The sequence below is a fragment of the Triturus cristatus genome, chromosome 1_2, assembly GCF_964204655.1.
Source record: "Triturus cristatus chromosome 1_2, aTriCri1.1, whole genome shotgun sequence".
Lineage (NCBI taxonomy): Eukaryota > Metazoa > Chordata > Amphibia > Caudata > Salamandridae > Triturus > Triturus cristatus.
This window is the reverse complement of record NC_140580.1, coordinates 913880951-913904636: the sequence shown is the minus strand read 5'-3', so window position 1 is coordinate 913904636 and position 23686 is coordinate 913880951. Positions and strand designations below refer to the sequence as shown.

The 23686-nt window shown below is 44.2% G+C and overlaps 1 protein-coding gene across 3 annotated transcripts in view; it reads right to left on the bottom strand.

Annotated features, from left to right (window-relative positions):
- The window catches only part of NOC2L (NOC2 like nucleolar associated transcriptional repressor), a 487814-nt gene that overhangs the window by 129483 nt on the left and 334645 nt on the right, over positions 1–23686 (bottom strand). For 2 of the 3 annotated variants that reach the window (XM_085609671.1, XM_085609672.1), the window contains one exon: positions 3702–3845. In XM_085609671.1, the coding sequence (XP_085465797.1) occupies positions 3702–3845 (144 nt within the window). Of the gene's footprint in view, positions 1–3701; positions 3846–7572; positions 7886–23686 lie in introns of those variants that run through there. The other variant, XM_085609674.1, reaches the window with a different exon arrangement.

The following is a 23686-nucleotide window of genomic DNA, read 5'->3' as shown; positions in this document are numbered from 1 at the left end:
TCGGGTGCTTCCTCCTTCCAGTCCACACAGAAGGAAGAGAACAAATGAGAGGTGGCAGCCAGCTAGCTGGTTAAGTCATTTTTTTCTACCTCCCTCTTACTCACCCCCACTACTGCTTCTTCCCGGGAGCAGCCGCCACTGGTTACAATACAGTGTTCATGCAGAGTCCAACCTAAAAATATGCGTGTCCTCTGGAAGCAGTACTTTTTGGAATCTTGCACAAATGGTGCAGTTGTCAATCTTGTTAATACATTTTGACCCTAGTAGCTGGCTCTCTTTCTGGCCCACAATTCGTTTAGGGAGATTTACATTTCTTTGTGTGCTGCCTGGTGTGTTACCTTATCACACTAGGTTTGTATTCATGTGGACTTTTGATATGTTGAAGTCTCTTTTTATATATATGTGTAGCACTTACTTGACATGTTATATACAAGTGTATACCTCTTATTTGTTTACATGTTTTTTTCTGTGAATTCAACAAGAATTTTATGCTTATTATTTTCCATTACATATGAAACTTTAAATGCAATAATGCGTTTAGGAAAAATTCTCTTCGTCTGGATTACTGTAGATTCACATACATTTATAAACAAAGAAGCAACACACATCTAAATATACATCTATAAACAACCATTTGAGACATGTAAATTCCCCATAAATATGACGAGCTTGATTTCAAGAATATAACTCCATTAGCATTTTTCTTAAATAAGAATTCTCGATCAGCACAATCACTCTAATATATCTGTAGGCGTCAGTTAAAATCACATGTAAGCATGATGAATTACGTCAGGGAAAATGTTCACAAATCGTACATCAACATAGCAGAATGTCAGTTAAGAGGACTGCCCAGAACAGTAAGTAAAGTCTCTCGAGCAAAGTTGTGAACTTGTATTGGAATCACCTCAAGCCATACTGACCTACTTTTCAATTATTTTGTTTAGGTATTGATGAAGTACTGGACTTTGTTGGTGACGGTCACTGTTGCCCTCTAAGTTTCTGCTCTATACAGAAGGACTGATTTTATGATGGAGTTTAAAAAAAGCCTGAACTCAGTTTGCCGTGCTAGGTCCTTGGAAATCCAGATCTTCTTTAGCTGAATGAAAGAAGCCTTTGCTTTGCTGATTCTTGCCTTGACATAGGCATCTGTAAACAGTTCAAATAGTTTTGGAGTCACCACAAAGGGTCCAGCCACTGGGGCACAATCGCAAGACAAGAGGTGAAGTGGGAAGCCATCCATGCCCCCCCCCACCCCCCCCCCCCCACCCACGGCTAGATCTGGGCCATAACAGAATTCCTGGGTATAGGGCAGTTCGGAAAAGAGTAGGTTTGCAACATGCAAATGAACTACAGGAAGTGCAGTGGTTGCTTACAGGGGCTACTGTGGCCAGCTGGGCTGCACGGCCTCATGAACTCTGGTTGGCTCAAACTTTTGAGACCGCCTCAATGCAGCATTTATCTTTGTTGGACCTGGGAAGGCGCTGCTTCTCTCCTATCACAGGGCACTTAAGCTTTTTTTTCCAAGCCGGTCATAACCAGCTCTATTCCCACCTTTAAGGGATAAACAGCTAGGCATTAAGTTTCTGTCCATGGCAAACATTCTCTGTGGGCTTGTGCCCAGAAATCTAAATACATTTGACAGCCATATTTCTAGTACAGGGTGAGAATTAGTTTTTTCTTGCTGTATAATTTACTCAACCCTGCTGCATAGCTTGGCCTTCTCTTGCCGCATACTTCCAGTGGCCCTGATTATAGGCAATCTTCCTGTAGCTAGCTACAGATTAAAGGAACTCACTCAGGAAACGAAGGAAAAATAAGACAGGCAAGAACCAAACTTATGCTGCTATCCAACTCCTCACCGAGGACGGTGGCACTGGCTTTCAGTATGCTATAGTGGAAAGCTGCTTAAAGGGCATCAGCGAGTAGATGCTTTGGAGTTGGAGCAAGATAAAGAGAAAATGGTGTTTGTGCTTTAAAGCTGCATAAGAGCAAGTAATACAAGTAGATAAGTGTAACAAATGTAGTAGAATCGACTCTTAATTTTGGAAAAACCTAGGGTCCCATCTGATAAATAAAAACAATGGATTATTCTAGCCAAGGCCTTGTGTTTTAAACCCACAAGGTGATCAGTATGTCATTTTCTCTCTCCTCAAGGGGGTTACTTGATCCCCATCTTATTTCCAGTGGTTGAAAGAGTTAATATATAGGTCTATCTGGACAATACCAGCTCCGGTTGCTAAATGAATCAATGCACCCACCTAAGGGACTTGCATTTGACAGTCTTCGGTTCACATCTCAGTTGGCCCACGCACACCTTCATCCTTCTGAGGCCGATGACATTTGAGTTAGATAAATATCTGGCAACTGTAAATTGCCGCAAAAGATTATCTAGAAGCTGACAAACGCTCTACAAATAAGCCTGACACAATATGCTAAATCCCTCTATGTGGCAAATTCTAAAAAACACAAGTGGTAATGCTCCAAGTAGCACTACATGCAGAAGTGGGTCTGGGTTGCTTGGCATTGATGAAGGGCTGAGCCACTGAAGCTGGGTGACAACACTGGTTCTCAGAGTGAAGTCGGATCCTATGTCTCAGAGATGCATTCATGGCTCTGGCCTCACATATCCAAATAAGACAATCATGATATCTCAGACCAGGGGCCCAGAGATCTTCAAACTATGCCTGCCACTTGCCCCTGCATTCCAGTCTCTGTAGCAGGGAAGCAGGAGACACTTCTGTGTAGGATTACACTTGTGGGTCACACTTCCGGGAACCATCTCTTCTACTGATTTCCATTCATTGTTGCAGGTAGTATTGTGCCTAGAAACACTGATTAAACAATGCCATCCTTCTCTCCTATTGCCAGGTTATCACATATGCAGAGGGAAAAGGCAACCCAGACTATGCTCCTATCAACACCATACACCTTGTGCACAGGACTCTTCAAAGCCATGTCAATGACCTGTGCTCTAGTTGGGTTGAAAAAAACACGAGCACATGGAGCTCAGAGATTTTCTTAGGAGCCAGACACTAGCACTGCTGAATGGACTGGCTGCCTGGTCTTGTTTCCACCTCATACCTCTTTCCTCCACCACCCTAGACTTCCTGCCTCTTTATCTCTCCTCCTGCAAGTTCCTTCTTATTTCTCCTTTCTTCCTTTGCAACTGTTTTTCTAACTTTTTCTTCTTCTCTCTTGCTCTAGGTCAGTCTGTTGATGAATAATATGTCCCAGCCACTAAAAACGAGGACCATGCCCCCACCAGCATAAATGAAGAATTGGATAGCACATTTCTCCCTGCTGTTTGCTCCAAACTACATCGATTATAAAGCACTACGTGTTACCTTTCAATTACTCCAAAAACATGAACGGACCAACTTGCAAAAGTCACTCAATTCAACAGGACCGACCACACTCGGGAAGGTAAGACCATCAGAAACAGTTACTTAATGTCTGGCAGTTTATTGGTCAGACCCACCCTACAGAGCGAAAACAGACCATCAGACAGTCACCCCCCCAGCAACCAATACTGTGCTATCAGGCAGATCCCACCCCAATCTCAAAAGTTGTCCTGCCAGACGAACCACATCCTGTCACACCAACCATCTTGTTGGACACACTGTGCCCAACAAATGGGCACTGGCCCAGTAATGAGACCAGCATGCCCAACCTACCCCACTAGAAACACCCCACCCACTCACCACAGCAGCCTTGTCAGACACGCTCATGGAGGTTTTCTGTCGCCGGCTGGCAATGAACGATGAATTTTCCTGAATCTTCTCCAGGAGCTGCCGGATCTGCTTACAATAGTTGGCAACCTTGCACTCCTTCAGGAAAGACTTAAACTGCGAGGGAAGAACAAGGGGGAAGGGGATTAGAATCTACCATCAGAGAATATCAGCAACAGGGAACACAGGGTTTTTATGATCATTCTCACATACATACCCAAGAAACATCTCCAAGCAACAGGAACACAAAAAACATTCAGCACACAGAAAACTGCCCACATCACAAAACTTAACATGGTTATTTTTCCTCAGATACAGACAAAACACCTCAGTACCACCAGAAAAGGCTCCAGTGGGGTATGACACAATATTACAAAATGCATTTTAAATAGTGAGAAGCTTCGTCATCCCACAATCAGCAACTAAAGTTTAGAGCTTGCTTTCACAGCAGTCTGTGGGCCCTCTTCATTAAAGACCGGCCCAGGGGACTCGTCCCGACAAGTGAAGATGAAAAGGGGTAAGTAAGCCATATGAACCCGAACGAAAGGCTCCTCCACCGAATTTGGGCAGGATGTCCGAGGGTCCCCTTCCATACTGGGGCTGGCTGTAAGAGTCCCACCCCATCCTTCGAACCGGGTTAGACTGCACAAAGCCCTCTCTCCGAACCAGGGCAGGCTGCAGGATAACATCACCCCTCCCAGCCCAAATAAAGGCAGTCTGCAGAATTCTGCCCTCCTCCGAATTAGGGCAGGCTGGAGGAGGACAGGAAGCCGAGAATGGGGGTGGCTGAAGGACGTCAGGCTACAGGTGGGCTTGGGCAGGCTGTAGGAAGGATTCCTCCAAATACTACTAGGCAGCAGGACCACCCTCCAAATTAGGATAAGCCACATATGCCGTATGATGCTGCCCCCAAAAAAGGCAGCGATCCCGAAATGAGGAATTGGCTGAGAACAAGTCCTGAGAAATGTAATATATTTGATGTTTTAAGTAGGATAAAAAGGCTAGGGTGGGGACTCTAAAGGGCATGGCCAAAGAAGCATAAGTAGGATTTTTTTAAGAGGCATGACCTACGTAAAATTAAAGAATGTGATTTACATGTGAAATACATTTCTGTGCTGCCCACAGTGGGCCACCTCACAAGTATTTGGATTCCACTTTGAGTTTTGCGTTATTGCATCCAGACATATCACACAACTACAAACATATGCCTAAATTAAGCCAGACCTACTGGCTTTGCCAATGCTTGTTAGCAGTATTAGATAAATGAATAAATAATTATTTAGTTGTGAATAATTATAATTGAGAATGTTTCAATTCTGAAAATATAAGCCTGTGAATTAAACATTACCAAGGACTGTCTGTGGAAGTGGCAATGGTCTCCAGCCACTCCACTTCTCTCCCTTGCACCACTTTCCTCAAGTCTCTAACTCTTACACACTTCCACCCTTTCACGCAACATCATTGTGATATTCTCCAGCTGCAAATCTCACACACCCATCTCCTTCCTCTTCATCAGTTTTTTAGTCCACCCTCCTGCATGTACTTCCTTGGATCTTCTCTCTTTCGCTATCCCGTCACATCTCATCCACACACACTCATCTTCATTTGTTAAACACAGCGTTTTTGTTTCCTTTGGTGCTGTCACCACTTCAATACCTCCTTCACACACTTTCACATAACACTCCAAATATAATTAGGGCTCCCGGTTTTATGGTATTTCTTTTATTGACATTTCCGTCTGTATTTATTCATATTTATTTTTTGCTAATTTTATGTGTATTTATCCATATTTATTTTGGGCTTTATGGAAAAAAGAAGCTGAAAGTAATATATTTCCACATTTATTTAACGGGTAAATATGCACTCCTGCTTGAATGCCTACTAGGTTTCAATGTAAACCCCCACAGAAGATAAATCAATGAACTGATAAGAAAATATGCATATTAAGGTATCAACTTTATGCATATCTACTGCTGTTCAAACCGCTTTACTAAAATTGCTTTTTTTAGCCCTCTTACCTATCAATCCACACAGCAATTGGCCTAACAGTCATAGCAGACAGTACTCAGAATTACTCAAAAAGCCACCCAATTTCCGTTTTTATCCACATTTAAAAATAAATACAGACAAGAAAATAAATGTTTTCTGTCTGTATTTATCTGTAAAAATCAGTAAAAACGGAAAACGGGGAGCCTTAATTATATTTGGACCATCACTGTGCACTCTGGAGATAGGCCTAGGGCTTGATTGCATGTAGTTTAAACACCTCATTGACCCACTGAAAGGCACTGATAGATCACAGTGCCTTCAGCCTCAAAAGCAGAGATGCCGATCGTGCACCGTCACAAGTAAAGACCTACGACAAATTCACAACATAACCTCACCAGGACACCTAAATGCGATTCAATACACAGTAGGCACTATACAAGAGTCATGAGAAATTACACAAACTCAATATCTGGGAAAAGCCAATACTCTTAGGGAAAGCAAGATGAAGTACAACGTGAAATGTAAACAATGTCTACATTGTTGACATGGATTACCTTACGGGGTTCTACAGCCATTGTTAAGGAATATATCAGCTTTCTTGATTGTATAGGCAAGGACATGAAATTAGCCCCAGAAGGGAGCCATTTCAAAGTCAGTTTTGAAGTAAGACCCGGCAGGATCCAACCAAAGGAGCAGATATGTATAGTTGCATGTGCCTGCACTGGAACCGAGGGATCTGCCTTTGAATCCAGTTATATTGTGATTTATTGTACGTCCCCTCTTTCAAGCAGAGTGTGCAGGTATGCTCGGTTTTCTACCTATCTAGGAAAACATAAAATGAAGGTGCGCGCTGCAGCTATTCGAGTGAGCCTCCAAAGGTACCCGCGTTCCAAAAAAGGATTCCACTGCGACACCTCAAAAATGCTGTGCTACTATACTCCTCCCGCCAACATAAGTGATTTAGCCAAGCATGCCAGAGAGCAGCCAGTCAATGCAACAATTGCCCGCCTCCTTCCAAAAATCCGGTGCATGCAGAGTTAAGAGAATTTTGTTTTTTGTTTTACCATAGTCGGAGCCAATGGAAGATTGCTGCACTTGCAACATAATCACAGTGCTGCAGCATAATTTGCAGATCTGAGCAAAAAAAATGTTTCTAGCTCAAACAGATCAAAAGTTACTAAAAATTGAGTACGAGTTATCGCAATGGACGGCCCCTCGCAAAATTTGACTGGTCACCTTTCAACTGCTTATTGCTGTACTCCTTAATTAAACGTTTACCAATGAGGTAGAACCTTTGCTCAGCCAGTATTAACTAACCTGTGTGAAAAGACATACTAATACATTAACACGGCCACAAAATGTGCAGCATTACGCTACATAATTTGCCTTTTTTCCCCCACACAATTGAATCAACCCTGTTGCTTACTTTGTAGGTCCTCCCCGTTCCGCATAGTTCCAGTGTCCCTGTCCAGAGTCGACCAAATAAACGTACTACACTCTGCAGGGTTATGTGCTTTCAGAATCCCTCATCCGATTGCCAGATTCCTGACTGCAGCAGAACCAGCCTCCTCCTGATTTTCTGGCTGTGATCCTGCCTGTTTCCACGAACCGGTGACCTCTGGCGTCTGTTTCCAGGAGCCTCTGAGACCCAAAGGCTGCAGCAACTTGGACAGAAGCACAGGATTCATCAAGAATTGGCTTCATCAAGTAACATTTAAGTTCTTTCCTTCAGCAATAGAAACCTTCGGTAGCTTAGGATAACAATAGCCTCCGCTGCATCTTTGCTCAAGAGTCAAAAATTAGCTAGCATTCGCGCCAAGAATTTTCAATTCTATTAAGGACACGGAGGCGAGGATTATGCTTCTCTTTCTTGTATTTGCTACTCACAGCAGCCAATGAAAAACATTTTGTATGCAAACAAAAACTACATTTCCCATGATGCTCTTCCATACATCACATCCTGTATAGCCCCATAAGAGCCACAGTGTCCCGTTTCTCCTCCTCTTTCTTTGCTCGAACCTTAATAATCAATAACATCAATACAGTAGTCCAAAATAAGGAATATGAGTCCAATAATCATCCTCCAATCGTGGCAGATCCATATCCAAACCGGAATTGCACGTCTTCTAAACCAGAAGTACACCTGCTCCGCCTTCTTGTCCCAGAACCTGAAAGGAAGGAGACAGGGAAAACCCGTAACTTCTGCTTACACAGAATATCAAGTACATGCGGGTGGGTAATTATTACCAATTTTGTAATAAACCGGGTGGGATAATCCTCGCCTCCGTGTCCTTAATAGAATTGAAAATTCTTGGCGCGAATGCTAGCTAATTTTTGATTCTATTACAGGACCGGAGGCTTCGGATTATGCTAGTTTAACGCTTATCCGACACAACTACAGTCATATCACCCACAGGTTTAATAATAACTGTTTAGATACAGAGTGAGAAAAACAATCAGTAGATCTTGAAACATCCTGTACAATGGAAATCAGCAAACCATATTGAGAAATATGGCCCCACTAACAGACTGTCTCAAACAGTTGGTGATGGGCATCGAATGCTGGCATAACTGTCATCAACCATCGGCTATAAAGCCTGAGACATATGTGAAGAGTCTATAATGTAATACACAGTTATAGCACAACAATTATATCACAACCGTAGGTAGTAACACCAAGTAATCTCCCATGTAAACCATGAGGCATGGAAACCACACGTATATTGCATTAGTTGGAAAACATAGCATAAACAGACCTTGACCAGAGTAATTCCGACATTAATTATAATGAAACTTCCTGGAGTAGATACTGTACCTGTAAAAGCGTGGGCCTGTCCCGTTGTCGGAACACCGAAAGGTAAAAGATCTCGTAACACAGCCTGACGATAGACTAGTCCTTGTCGACATATTTTGGTGGCCACTCTTCAAAGAAGAAAAACGAGCGAACCTTCACAGAGGATTATTTTGGTATGGGCGTTTATGCTACCCATTGCCTCTCAACAGCTCCCAGGGAAAAAACAGACGCAAGTCCACCAACTTGCCTGTGTCGAAAACGACCTGCATAAATGGCTGAGATGGCCAGTGCAAAGCGAACGTCACGCCAATCCGAATTTACCTGATAAAACATACAAATTAGGAAAGTCAGCCCTCACGGAGATAACCCGACGTGTACGTACCAACAAGCGCGATCTGTCGACGCCGAGAAACTACTGCGATTGCATGGAAGGACCCAGGGTTGGTAAATGAACACCTACAATGTGTTCGAAAACGAAGAACATAACAAAAAAACGATGCTTGAAAACATATAGCGCCGGGGAAAACTGAATGTACAGCCCTGACAGGTTTCGAACCCTGACCTTGAGCCACCAAAGGCGCCAGCCTAACCTTTGAGCTATAGTTCCTAGGTATACCCTAAAGGACCACTGTCCCAATTCACCATGCTCGCCTCTGCAGGAAATGTAATGGTGGAAAGGGTCACGAAGAACATGGAGTCGGGCGTCGCCGACTCAAGGAGTACTGCAAAAAACAACAATGGAGACTTCCTTACAAGCGCTGTAAAGATCGCTTCCGCTAATATTACAATTTTTGCGTCCCCCTCTCCGAAATGTGGATGGAATGGAGGAAAAACATAGGTCAGTCCCACCGACGATCGTGAGAGAAGGCATACATCCTTTACCCCATGGATTTTATCCCCAACGGAACATCTGCGATGAAACAGTCCTGCCACTAAAAAGGGGTCTGCAGAGCAAGAACCCAAAAAGGCTTATGACCACTGAATGTCCTTCGGATGAAGCTGCCACCTACTGCCCTCTGGAGATACCAGAATCACCAGTCCGCCACCGCGCTCTGTTGCTATGGATTCTATTCCGTAACGATCGAAATCTGTCACTACCGGCAGAATGCCAACAGTCTGTGACCAAATCCGCTAGGAACATGACCTCGTACCCTTTGGCCTATCGATAGCTCTCACAACCGAGATATTACACGTGGTGAGAAGAACGTGTCAAGAGACCTATGTGGAAAAGACTGGAAAGGAGTGGAGGGCAGGAAAAAACAGTTTGCCAGACCATGCTAAGCGCCCCACTACACCGGCAACCGCCCGAAATGGAACCCACTGCATGGGTAACGTCAGAATGGGCCCCATTGAAGCTCCCAATTAGGGCTTGTAAGACATAGCTGATCTGCGAGGAAGGAGATAACCCTGGAAACAAAATTGAAGCCAAGCGACACCAGTGTACCCAAGTGAAGAGCCGAAAGGCCATGACACATTGTAGGCCCGAGGGCAATTGGAATCCAAAGAGGAAGTCTGACGTCTGGAAAGATGCGGGGCTAAGGCCTATGTCCGTGTTAAGATAACACACACACATATATATATATATACATATCTATATATACCTACCTACATAGACAACCCACGAGATGCTCCCCGAAAGCCATATAGTAAACACTTGTGGAACATAGAGGGAACGCAATTGCTAAACCAACAGAATCCCTAAACGGTCTACAAAGGACCGACCTCGTGAGAGTCCCCCCGAAATCCAGAGGTTGTGACCAAAGGTTAACGATGCCTACCTATCTTAGTGGAGACCCGTAACAAAGCTGTCTCAGACGGGGTCCGTCGCCACGGATCCGCGCAGTCAGGACGTCAGAATCGTCCATCGCTGCTTGCGTTCGACCCTGACCCGGAGGTTGCCCAGGCAACCTGCCAGCTCCGGGAAAACCTTTTCTGAGATTCTTGTACAAGTAGCAAGTAAAGGAGGAGACCGGTGTTGGCGCCGGACGACTCTTCCGCCGAAACCCGCGTATCCGGGCGGAACCCGAACTATAACTATTGTGTCCTTATCTAAGTCCCGTCGCGCGCGTGCGATGCCCTAATATTTGTCATGTGGAATGATATAGAGAAAATACATGCCCATGGAAAATGACTCAAGAATGATGGGCGTCGATCAAATTTTGCATCCCCGAGCTAGGGGCGGTCACATCTGGGGCCCGGTTGACCTACTCAAGAACGTGTAGAACCTGAGCGTCAATATAATTAGTGCAGGAGCCTTGTGCGCTCCGTTCTACTAAATCACATCCTCCTCATATATCTCACCCATGCGTTGCCATGGGGTGTCCTGTATTCAATATAGCAGTGCCAAGCACAACGTGACGGAGGAGTAGAGGGGGAGCCAACCCTTTGCACACGAGAATTGGAAAATACTGTCACGGCTCCTCAGCAAAGCTGTAGTCAAATTATTCCAGCCCCATGGGCGTCCGAGTCATAGAGAGATATCAGGAGCGTGTGCGCACTCCAAGGGCCAGCCGATTGTTACAGCCTGGAAGGCGTACAAGAGATCTGCCTATGTAAGGCACGAGGCACTGAGCCTATGAAGCAACACAGGGACGCGTGCGACGTGCGTAGACCAAGAACGCCCAAATGCAGCCCAATTGGGTTACGCACACCGGAGCGTTATGACTCCATAACCGCACTCGGCTACTAGGGAAAGCCTTGGCGGAGAAAGCGCTAAACCGCGCAATGATCAGAACAACCCCATGGAAGTGACAGGAGTAAAGCTAATTCAGTAACCATAATCAATGAAACACCTAACCTTAAAGCAATAATCTAGACATAACCTCTGTCACAAGTGACTCATTTGGCATGCTGTAAAGACAGCGCAGTATTTCGGCTCTTGAGGGAGCATTAATTCCGTGTTCGGCCATACCAAGTCCTTCCCATGAGGATCAAACGGAGGCCAAATCAGTTATGTCGCAGGCAACATCAGTGCGCCATCTCCACTCCTGTGGGAGCGACCCAATCTGAACCCTGGCGGGCTAAAGCAAGAGCGCTACCACGCGGACACAAGCCAGTGCAGTATTAAGACTGAGCATTCATGAGAGAAAAAATCACACCTAAAGTTTAATAAGAGTTCAAAATTCAATATAAAATACATCGAAAGACAATCTTGTCAAATGAAAACACAACCCGGCGAACCTGGGTGCGAACCCCGAACCTCCGGGGTTGGAGGCAAAAGCCTTGCCCCTAGGCCACATAGACTCGCTACAAACCTGAGAATCTGTGGCCTACAACCGGCAATGGAAGCTGCCGAGGTCAGCGCAACATTTCGAGGCCTGCAGGAGCACCAGTAAGCCTGATCAGGCCATTCCCCGCTCCCGACGGGGAATGCCCCGCAATACAACTAGTAAATGGCGGCGCGTGCCCGTTTTTAAGACTGAATCGGGCCATGCGCGTGAAAACAGCGCGGTCCACAGCGGCCAGCATGGGAGGGAAGCGAAGGCCGAGCGGCCGTCAGCGCACTACCACAGCTCTGCTCCGAGCGGGAGCGTATCCCAATCGGGAATCGTTAAGGGGGGGGGGGGGGGGGGGGGGGGGGGCGGCCCTCGGGGAGGTTTAAAAACCATGTTCAAAGGGGGACCCCAGATGATCATGCAGAACGCGTAGCGGGAGTTGCCCCACAGATCGCACATCTCCCAGTGGGAACCTCTTAAATGCCGGTAAGCCAGTAACAATGGCGCCCGCGAGCGTTAGATCGAGAAAATACATGGCAACGTAAACAGAAGACCAATTGCCCCCAGCACAAGAACCTATATGTTTAAACATAACAATGGCGCCCGCAAGCGCTAAATCGAAAAAATACATGGCAACGTAAAACAAATTGCCCCCTGTTTAAACATCGTTATTCTACCTAGCGCTAATGAGCGCAAACATAACTGCAACATCATCAAGGAGAAATTCAACAGTCAAATGAGACATAATCACAACATAACTTTCTGAGCACTTAACTGTCTGCGTGAGCAGCAAAGAAAGAGGAGGAGAAACGGGACACTGTGGCTCTTATGGGGCTATACAGGATGTGATGTATGGAAGAGCATCATGGGAAATGTAGTTTTTGTTTGCATACAAAATGTTTTTCATTGGCTGCTGTGAGTAGCAAATACAAGAAAGAGAAGCATAATCCGAAGCCTCCGGTCCTGTAATAGAATTTCTTCCTTTAACGCATACACTGTTTAGGACCATACCCATTGCAGACGGCCAGCATGATTTAGACCGGATTTAGTATTTTTAACTGTGGGATTTACTTAAGGTAATTGGAGAACAACAAGAGATCGAGTAGTGTAACCTATGGGGCTATCCGGGGGTACTTCCTTGCTACAAATTAAGGATCGTACCAGAGCTTAATGTGAACCGGTGGTTTACGGTGCTCTGCACCACCACTAAATTGGTTTCCGGTGCACTTATGACAGTCTGCCACATAGTGGCGCTGCTCATCTAATTTAGAGAGGAGCATAAAAACGAGTGTTTATGAATACAATACACATTAAAATGTACTAATACTTGCCTCCCCAGTCATTCCTTTATCCTTGGGGGTCCTGGAATAATCTGAACTGTCGCACTTGTAGGTGGGAGAGATGGTTAGTAGATATTTTGTCAGCGATGACAGGGGGTCAATGGGCAGTGGAAGTTGCAGTGGCCTCCTGTTCAGAGCCCTGGTACTTATTAGTTTACAAATTAAGCACTAGATGGTGTGACAGTGGACTAAAAGTAGTGACATGCAACCTACCCATAATTCAGAGCTACAAGTGCACCCCAATAACCTGACATTGAGGGCGTGGAGGTAAAGTCTTTTACAATATTAATAAGTGCTAAATTTGTCTAAATTAGAGAGTACAAACCATGTGGCGCCTAACTGGAGCAGACTACAAAAACCTTTAAATTAGGACAGGCGATATGGCCCTCTAAATTGGGGCAGGCTGCATTCTCCTATAAATCAGAAAGAAGATGCCGGCCCCTCTGCATCATGGCGAGTCTGCAGAGCAATAAATCAAGACCGTTGGCAGATGTATAGGAAACAATACTGTATCCGTTTGGAGCCCGGAGTGCTGTAGATTCACATGGTACGCACTCTTTGGCCATCTAGTGCTGGGCTCAGATGCTGTTCATTTATCTTCAAATAAATGGTTTCAGTTTCGATTTGATTTGTAAAATCGCACCTGAAAACCACAATGCACTTCCCCAAGCTGCTAAGTGTAAGCGTGCAGATGTAAAGCAATAGAATTTCTGTGGACTGGATTGGCAACATGCATTGGTAGAATACGTAAAGTCAAACTACGAAACCATCCGTAAAGGTAAGTTATGAAAGGCTAACTGTGAAAACTCGCATCCCCGCGGGTGAGTAGGGTAGATGAGAATCTGCAGCACTACAGACTGCAAGCCGCTTGTTACATACAACTAATGTTTCCCAGTTTTTTTCTTAGATCCCATTCTGCGCATACACTGAGGAGCAGCTCCAATTCCCTTAATGCAGTGGCTTGCCAGCAAACGCAGGAGTCCGGTGGAACAGTGTTTTAGTAAAGTTCGTCTGGCATGTGCCTCGTTGGGTTTGGACAGACATGCAGTAATACGTAGCAAACGTGTTTAGGTCTCGCCTGACCCAGCGCATGCGCTGGTCTGGCGAGACTTATTGAGAGGGCTCCAAAAAGTGCTACCAGGCCAGCCTAGGGCTACAGTGCATGTGCGCGGGCCGCTTTTACCGCGATTACTTGCACTTTCGCGGCCGCACGGCTGCTTTGATGCTTGATCGCTATAGCGATCACTTTCGCAGCCGCACGGCCGCTTGGCATAGCCAATAGGTCTCGCTTTTGGGACCTTATAAGCATTTAGTTATGCAACTGTTGCATGGCTAAACACTTCTAAGGTCCCAAAGGCGAGACCTATTGGCTATGCCAATGCTTGTTACATATGTCTGTGAGACGGAGGCTACCTCGGAAGGTGGTGCCTTTTTTACCTGTCAAGGGTGCTCTAGGAGCAGAATGCTGCATGTGCTTGGCTTGGGCAGAGCGGATTTTAATGCATTTTACAACCCGCCTGCGTTCAGCAGCTTTTGAAATAGGATTGGCAATGAGAGGGAGTACAACACTTTATGGTTCTTCTAACAACCAAAGGGCAGAGTACTCTTTCTGACACAGAGTATGATTACCAGAAGAAACCTGGTAACCCTGCGATTGGTTGAGATGAAATTGCAACACTACTTTTGGCAATGAAGAAAAGTGAGTTCTGAGGACAACTCTCTTTGTGCACCTGCATGAAAGGTTACTCTACCGAAAAAGCATAGAGGTCAGTGACCCTCCAAAGGGAGGTGACAGCCACAAGGAAAACTACCTTCAATGAAAGAAATCACAAGGGACACAAATAAAAGGGCCTGAATGAAGGCTCATATATGCCAACTAAGGGTTATAATGATGTCCCAAGATGGGACTGGCCTCTGTCTTGGTGGAACTACCTTTTTAAGCCCTTCTGCAAATGCTTTAACAGCAATTCGTTGTGTGTCTTGTTTGATTTGAGGGTAAGCAGCATGAACGGTTGGTTAAGTGTGCTCCAATAGATTAGTATGCATGGACTGATTTTTGGCAAACAATGTTTTCTACAGTGACATCTAAAGTTTGAATTGTAAAATCTTTAAAGTAGTGTACACATTATGTCCATTTGATGCATAGCATGCCTTTGTGTTAGTACTTCTAGCTTTCTTCAGTACATTCAGGGCCACTGGAATACTGCGACTGAGCGGCAGCTGCATTTTTCGCATAAATATTGACTTGCCGCATTTGCCACCTAATGCATCATATGCTGAATAATCTGATATTAACAAGAAAAAAAATCGAGCTCAAACGGTTCAAAGGTTACTAAAAACGTAGCAACACCTGTTGCAGCGCAGTGGAAGGCCCTGTTGCTTATTGCTATATTTGGGTGGTAAACCGGCACTAATGAAGTGTAACCAATGCCCAGACAGTGGTAAAAGTGCAAAAAATTACAAAAGAATGAAATAATACTATAAAAAATGTGCTGCATTACACTGCATTCTTTGACTTTTCTTACTGCATCATTTACTCAACCCTGCGGCATACATTTGCCCTCTCCTGCTGCATAATACCAGTGGCCCGGAGCCATATTTCCTTGAGGATGCTCTAGGTTTCTAAACTAAGGCATCAGGAGCCACATCACAAGATTGAGCATCTTGAGAATGGGACGCATTAAGTGGCTTGATCAGGGCCGGACTGTGAGCCGAAATCGTCCCCAGTAAACTGCTCAGCCGCCCGATATTGCTGGCCCCCGGTAACAAAAATGGCTTCCCAGGTGACCAACACCGGCCCCCACCCTGGCGGCCCCAGTGGGGAAACGCCCATTGCCCGTTACGGCCAGTGTGGCCCTGGGCCTGATAAATTGACACCTGTAATAGAACAGAAACGCATGAGTGTCTGTCCTGTGTTGGAGCAATGAAAATCAGTGATTGCCTGCAGCATTTCCCCGACTACATGCTATATTTCTGTTTGCAAGAGGTGCATGCAACTATCCTTGACCTGCTAATCCACTTGACATTGCCTATAGTCTGCTGGAGAAAAGGCCCCTGAATGTGAAGTTTTGTCATTTTTCATTCTCACATGTGGCAAACAAGCCTAATGTTGATCTGCCATTGTGAGTTAGTTGGTGGCTCCTGCTGAGGAGATCTGCAAAGTCATTGTACACACTCCAGTGATATTGTGCCAACAGATCTACCCCCTGTTTCTGTATGGAATGCTTGGTGGTCACGTGGACTTTTCCAATGTGAACCAGTTTGTGCATCAGAAGCTCAGAGGGTTCACTGTACTGCCATGGGTTCCAAACCACTGATGTATAAGGACCTCTGCTGCGTGGAGACCTGGCCCTAGAGTGAGAGGACACCAAGGTGTTTCCCCCCCCCTCCCCCCGCATGAATGACGCGTCTAATGATGGACACTTGCAGTTGTGCTTTGAGAACTAACCTGCCCAGTAACATACTGTTCTTGTTCCACCCGTGCCGTTTGTACCCAACCTTAAGCCCCACAAATACAAAATGCTCTGAATCTCCCACCACCTGAGAAGGGCACTTTTGTAGAGGGCATGTGTGTGTAACCTAGAGTCTGTGACTAGAGCAATACAGGACACCATCATTCCCAACAGTTTAATTAGCTTTTATTTTATTGATTCAATCCAAAGCAAGTAACAATCAACAATTGCAATAGTGATTTTAGTGCCCAGTTACACACTCAAACACAGCAGTTTGACAGTATGTGGGGCCGTCCACTAGTAAAAAAAAAAAAAAAAATGTTTTTAAAAAAGGGTACATAGCAAAATAACAGAATATACAAAATAATTATAACTTGGCCCTCTCAGCTCATATGCTCTATCATAGGCCCCCATATCAGAATACCCAATTTTTGCCTTTCATGTATTATGTGTGTCTTCTTCAAAATATGCGGATATTTTTAACAGGGGAGGAAGTAGCCTTATTGGCAGAAACACCATCAATGTATCCGATGTTACTGGGTTCAGCTGCTAGAAATTCTTTATTTACGTTCTTGGAGCCAAGCTACTATAAAAAAAACACACTTCAAGGTTGGGCGTCGAGGATGGAGGGTTAATGGGATAAGATTATTAGGAGACTTATTTGAGGGTGGAATACTTGTGTAATTTTTAGACTTGGCTGACAGATACAGTCTGCAAAAAAAATTACTTCAGTTCTTGCAAAATCGGGATTATCTGTGGAAACATCATAAATCGGCTGGGATGGAAAGTAGTCCTTTTGTGGAGGCAATAAAACGAGGGGCGAAAATTGGGGTAATGTATGGTATTTTAATGGACACTCAGCAGGATGATTTGGAAGTCCAAGATCGGAAATGGAGTATACGGCTAGGACAGGATGGTGTCTACAGCAATCAATCGATATTGCGGGGAAAATCTTGTCAGCCAACTTGAAAGGCCAACACTTTCAGTCAATCAATCAATCAATGAAGCTTTATTCGATTAAAATCATTAATCATAAAAGCAAGAACACAGTGCATAAGAACAATAAACATAGCTACATTAACAGTTGATTTCTAGATTTGAAAATAAATTTTAAAAAAGCGATGACGGAGGCTATGACATAAGGTGAGTCTAACATTTGTAGGGCTAAAAGTGCAGGGCGACATTGCCTAATGCCAAAAGATTTCAAAACCGGCACAATCCATCTTTTCCTGGGAATGGTATAAAATTTACATAGAAAAACAACATGTAGTGTGGATTGGGTAGATAGATCGCATGGGCAGTTACAGAGAGATTTGGACCAATCATTGCATATAGGAAAACTTAATAACCTGTGAACAATTCCCAAGCGGAAACGGACCAGCAAAAATCTATCAAAATCACCAGCAACAATTGATATATACGGTTGTATAGAGGAACAAGTAGAGATCAACTGGTGCGCCTGTACAGAGATCTTCTGTTCTAAAGTCAGTCTACAGACATTTAAAAAATCCAAACACAATTTTTTCAGATCATTTTTCGCAATTAGGGACAGAGAGGTAGGGTCGTCATAAAATTCACAGCGATCCATGTTACAGAAAAATGATTTAATATAAGTTAACCATCTTATCCTTGGTGCCCCATCCAACTTTAAAACGTCTGTTATAATTGTACAATTCAAGGCCAGATTTTCTGATGTCCAGATCCTATGCCATTGAAGTAGTGGTTGTATTTTGATTTTATCTTCTAGATAACCAATTCCCAGTTCGGCATGGCATATGTATGTTGATGTGGAAGCAGGAACTCCCAGTAAAAACCGTAGAAATTTATTTTCTACAGTCTGTAGGGAAGTAGCGTCAACAATCCCCCAAAGACCTGCACCATAAGTGGCAACGGAGACACATTTTGCCTTATAAATTTTCAACAACTCAGACGGAGGCCTCCTGCCTAATTTCTTGCTAAAATTATGTAGGGCAGTTACAGTTCTAATGAACAGGGCCCTCCTGGTTTTTATTGCAAGTTGCCAACTAAGTTTATTATCAAATAAAATGCCCAAATAGGCAAATGATTTGGTGTATTCTATCGGTTTGTCATACACAAACATAGTCTTCGAGCCCTTGCTAAGGGTACTGCGAGCAGTCATAGCAAAGGTTTTAGAGACATTAATAGTGAGCCGCCCCAAGTTGGACATACATTTTTCAAAAGAGGAAAATACTCTTTGCAAAGCAAGTGGGGTGCGGGCCATGAGGACGGCATCGTCGGCGTATAATAAGGCCGGGATGGTTCTTGAATCAGTTTGGGGGAGGTCATAACAATTTTGTACTAGGTATTTTTCTAAGCCGTTAATATATAGATTAAAAAGGAAGGGAGCACTTTTCAACTTTTATCATAGGCCGGTGAGGATGATGAAATGGGGGGGTTCAAACGATGGGAAATGTTTTAGATGTGCTACAGAGATGGCAGATATTATGCCTATTTTTTTTGAGTGTACAGACTTAATGCAATGGCGGGGACACATTGAGGAGTTCCTGAAAGAAATAACAGGGGTAGATGCCCATACAACAGCGGATGTAATGGAAACAGGGGTTGGTGATGCCCTTAAACAGGGCAAACCAAGCTATCAATTTAGATATCTTATATTTATAGCTGTGGCGGTAGAACAGCTTTGTGTTACGTCCGCTTGGTTGCAGCAGGATGCCCCATCGTTTGAAATGTGGCAGGCTAAATTCTATAATATTTACAATTTGGAATACAGCCTTTATTGTTGAAATCACGGAAAAGGCAAAAATGGGGGATTCTGATATGGGGGCCCACCAGTTTCATTATCAGTGCCTGGGGCTGCAATATTTGGTAATTTAGAAGCAGCCTCTGAAATGTCATCTCTCGGTCTGCGGAGGGAAAATCTTTGCCTGTGACTGAACGCAGCTCCCCGGATTGTTGAGAACACAGGTGCGACTTTACTGAATTAAGCTTAAAGACTAGCCAAAAAATGTGGAATGGTTGATGGGACGAGGCTGTCGTCCATGTATAAAAAGACACTACATTTGAGTCGTACTGGCAGCAAGGCTCGAGATATTGTAAATAGACTGCAGGGTGTGGTTACCCCAAATGATAAGTTAGAATGGTTCGTGAATTCCACTTTACCATACATTTGTGATACTGGTGGCAAGCCTGCTGTATCCGGATATAAAGTATGGTCCTCTGGATCAATGGGGGCCAAAAGATCTCCCATTGTGAACAGCAGGATTGCATTACTCACTCATTTTGAAAGGGATAGCTTAAATGCAGTAGTATGCGCTCAAAGGTTGAGGATAGGTCATAGTGTTTCATCCTTCTTGGAGATTAGGAAGTACAGAGAGTAATCCCTTTTACCTTGTTGATGTGTTGGGATGCCTGCTGCGGGTAGCACTTAAAGGACTTCCAACTGCCTGGGATAATCCATGCTGATGCTGTGGTGGCAAGGTGGGAGATTTGGAGGGGTGGAGTGGAAATTCTACAAAGTAGCCCTGGGCAACGGTGGACAGTACCCACTGGTCCACGTTCACTTGCTCCTACTGAGGGAAGTACAGTCCCAGTCTGCCCAGACAGGTGCTGGTGGTCAGAGGGAAGGGAGGGTGTGTCACTGCTTGTTGGCAGAATTGCCCCAGCCTTTTGTGCAGGTGTTGTCAAGGAATCCACCTCTAGTGTATTGTCCTTTTCTATCCTGTTGCTGGCCTTACTGAGAGGACTGCTATGGCCAAAACTGCGGGAAAGTGGAAAATGAATGCTACACAGGTTTATTGTTTGCAAAATCCCCATCTTTGCTGCTGTTGCTGGACACCCATAACCTTTCCTGCATCTATATTTATAATCTGTTCCCAAATTTCATCCATCTGAGGTCCAAATAGGTGCTGACCATTAAATGAAAGTCCAATAAGGTGTTGCCCGACTTTTGGGCAAACCCGGACACCCAGAGTTACCCAAGGCGTAAGAGAATGATTTTAGTATTGACCTGCCTATAGGTAGTGCGCTGCATCAGGGGTCACCTGATGCCTAGGTTGGGGATTACTTTCCTCTCTTGCAAAATGTCTTTCACTCTCATCCTGTGCACCTCTGGGAGGTGCTTGAGAAGTTGTTGTATCTCCTCCCAGTGGTGAGGATAGTGCAGGGAGAGCAGTGAAATGGAATTGACAATGCAGCATGTTGTTTCATTGTGGACTCGGCAATCTGGGACTCAAGTGTTGGGGCTCCATGACTTTCTTTTGGTGTGCCACAGAAGAACCAATGGTCATCTGATTAGGAAGCACACTCCATATGTTCCTGTACCCACAGTGAGGTTAATGGCTAATGCACCCATACACCAGGCTCTGGGATACTCGCAGCAATGGTCGTGAATTCCAGCTGCTGGGTTAGAGGCATTTCAGCAGTACACCTGGAGGGGAGAGAATATCCAAGTAGAACCTATTAACATCCCCCCTGCAAAAGGCAGTCACTTATTTCCATATGAGTGTGGACAAGAGACCATGTGCAGAGTAAACAGTGTTTGAGCATGCACTGGATGGTGGTTCACCTCAGGTTTCAACTTGCACTTCCTTTGTTCAACTCCAAAAACATCTGGATGGGTTAGGGCAATAAACTTCTGCTAGTTTAGTTTCATTGCACCTAAAACTGCCCCAACTCACTTTCCTAAGTTTCCCTAAATTATCTTGGCCAAGGAGACTTACACATTAACCAAAGTGAATGACTGGAACCAGCACTTCTACTCAGATGCCCCATAAGCACAGGAAGGCAGGAAAAACCAGTAAGATGCACTCTGTAATATTTGCAGGAACACCCTGCATAAAGCTGGTCTTTTGGTGGGCCCTGGCTCCCTACTCTGAACCCTTGCGGCCAGTATTTTGCCTTCCTCTGTACTTTGGGCCAGAGCCCCCTACAGAAAGATGGTTTGTCACGGACAAGGACTAGATTGCCACTGTCCTTCTCAGGAACCAGGACTAATTCACAGTTTCTGGAAGAAGCTATGCTTCATCTGCATGGAGAAACATTACAAACATATGTACAGTCAGATGAGAAGAGAAAACCCCTAACCAAAGGGACCAAGAAAAAGGCCCAGGTAGCAAAACCGGAGAGGAGGCCTTGGGGGCTTAATAAACAAGACAAACTTGCATTCTTTGCCTCATTTAGAACCAGTGTTTTAGTTATCCTGAAATGGTAAAACAATGATACACTAGGGAGATCAACAGTCCATAATGGTCTCCTGGTTTACAGCAAGCACCCGTGTGGGATGAGGCGCATTGCAGATGAAATATGTGGCAAGCAAGCAACCTGTTAGCACTGGCTGAAGCTCTGTAGTACTCACTGGAGAGACAAACGGGGAATTATAAAATAGTAAATTAAAAACTAAAGTACCAGCCCAGACACTGAAGAGCATTCCTTTTCAGCTGGTTGTAGACATGTGATCAGAAAACGTCGTCATTCACAGGGCAAGAGATCCAATGACTGAACTGTTAGCCCATGCAGTAAACAGTGCAAACGATCTACCCCTGGAGTTTGTCAGAGGCAGTAAACAACACCACAACCTTTCACTGCATAGGTAATCTGTGACATTTCCTGTAGCAAAATATCTATTTGTGCGCTTTAATACAGAGAAAAGACCAATCCACCCTTAAATGCCCATCGACTTTAACATGCTTTTCACAATCCACATGTCAGGGCTACTGAGTTTATAACAACTTTACGTCATAAACATATCAAACCTATGGCATCAGAAATACCTTTTCCCAGTGCACCAATCAGACCTCTGGTTGTTCTTATTGGCTTTCCACCATTACTGAGGCCTCCTGCACTGAGCTTAAGTATTCCAACAAGGCAACAAATCAGTCCTAGAGTCATAAAATTTCATTACAAGCAAAAATTACAGTTGGCAAAGCAAAATACTATCTATCCGGAGAGGGCATAACAAGGGTTCTGACTGCCAATATTCTATATCCACGATGAAACCTGCAGCAAAACCTTTGCCTACTACAGAAATCTGTGAGATTTAATGCAACAAGATACCCGTCTGCAGGCTTTAATATAGTAATAACAATCTACCCTTAGATGCCTATTAACTTTTAGCATATGCTTACCACAATCAATATATCAAGGCCTATTGCCTTTATCATTACTTTTTATTAAACAATCAGGCCTATAACTTATCACTGGCTTGTCAACATAACTAACTCAGACCTGCTGTACTGGTCATAAGGAAACCATCCGGTCTACCTTAATAAATTAAAAAATATGTACAAAATAGAGATGTCAAAAATGTTAAACTCCCTACTAATAGAAGAGAGGTTACTAAGGATTACCATGATGCAAATGGTCTCTCCCCATAAAAGTGTTTGAGTGGGACTACAGTAATCTGAGTTTCCATGTCAAAAAGGACCTGCTTACAAGCTTTAATATAGTAATGACAGCCATTGATAAATGTCTATTACCAATCACACATGGTTTTCAGAATAAGTAGGTCAGGTCAATTGGCTTTGTCCAAACTTTTCATTACAAACAGAATACACCTAAAGAATCTGGCATAACTTCCCCCAGTGAATCGATAAAGCCTCAAGTCATTACCGATGGTATGACCCTATATACAACAGAGGCCTACGAAACCTTGCATAAACTGGCAATCATTAGACATCATTTATAAAATTACAAATATGTATTACATTAAAGCTGGCTAAACAATACACAATCCCTCTCAAAAAGGCCCAACAAGAACCATCACGGTAAAATTCTACTACCAGAGCTTTCAACAGAGTGGGTAACCAACACCAAAACCTTTGCCTACTACTGTAACCTGTGAGATTACATGTAATCAAATACTTTTCTCCAGCCTGTAACAATGTGACAACAATCCACTAATAGAGGCCTATTTGATTTACCATAGCACAATAAATAACTCAAGCCTATTGCCTATGTAATAACTTTTCGTAATAAACTGCACACCAACCAAGCCTACAGCTGTTATCATTGGCCTGACACCATAACCAACTCCAGTCACCCCTAGCGAGTCATAAATATGACAATCTCTACAAAATTACAGCTGGCAATGCGAAACACTAATTTCCTAAAACTGCGTAACAAGCATTATTGTGGTGCATGTGTTCGATACCCACAGTTTGTTTGGGTGAATTATGAGCACGAAAACCCT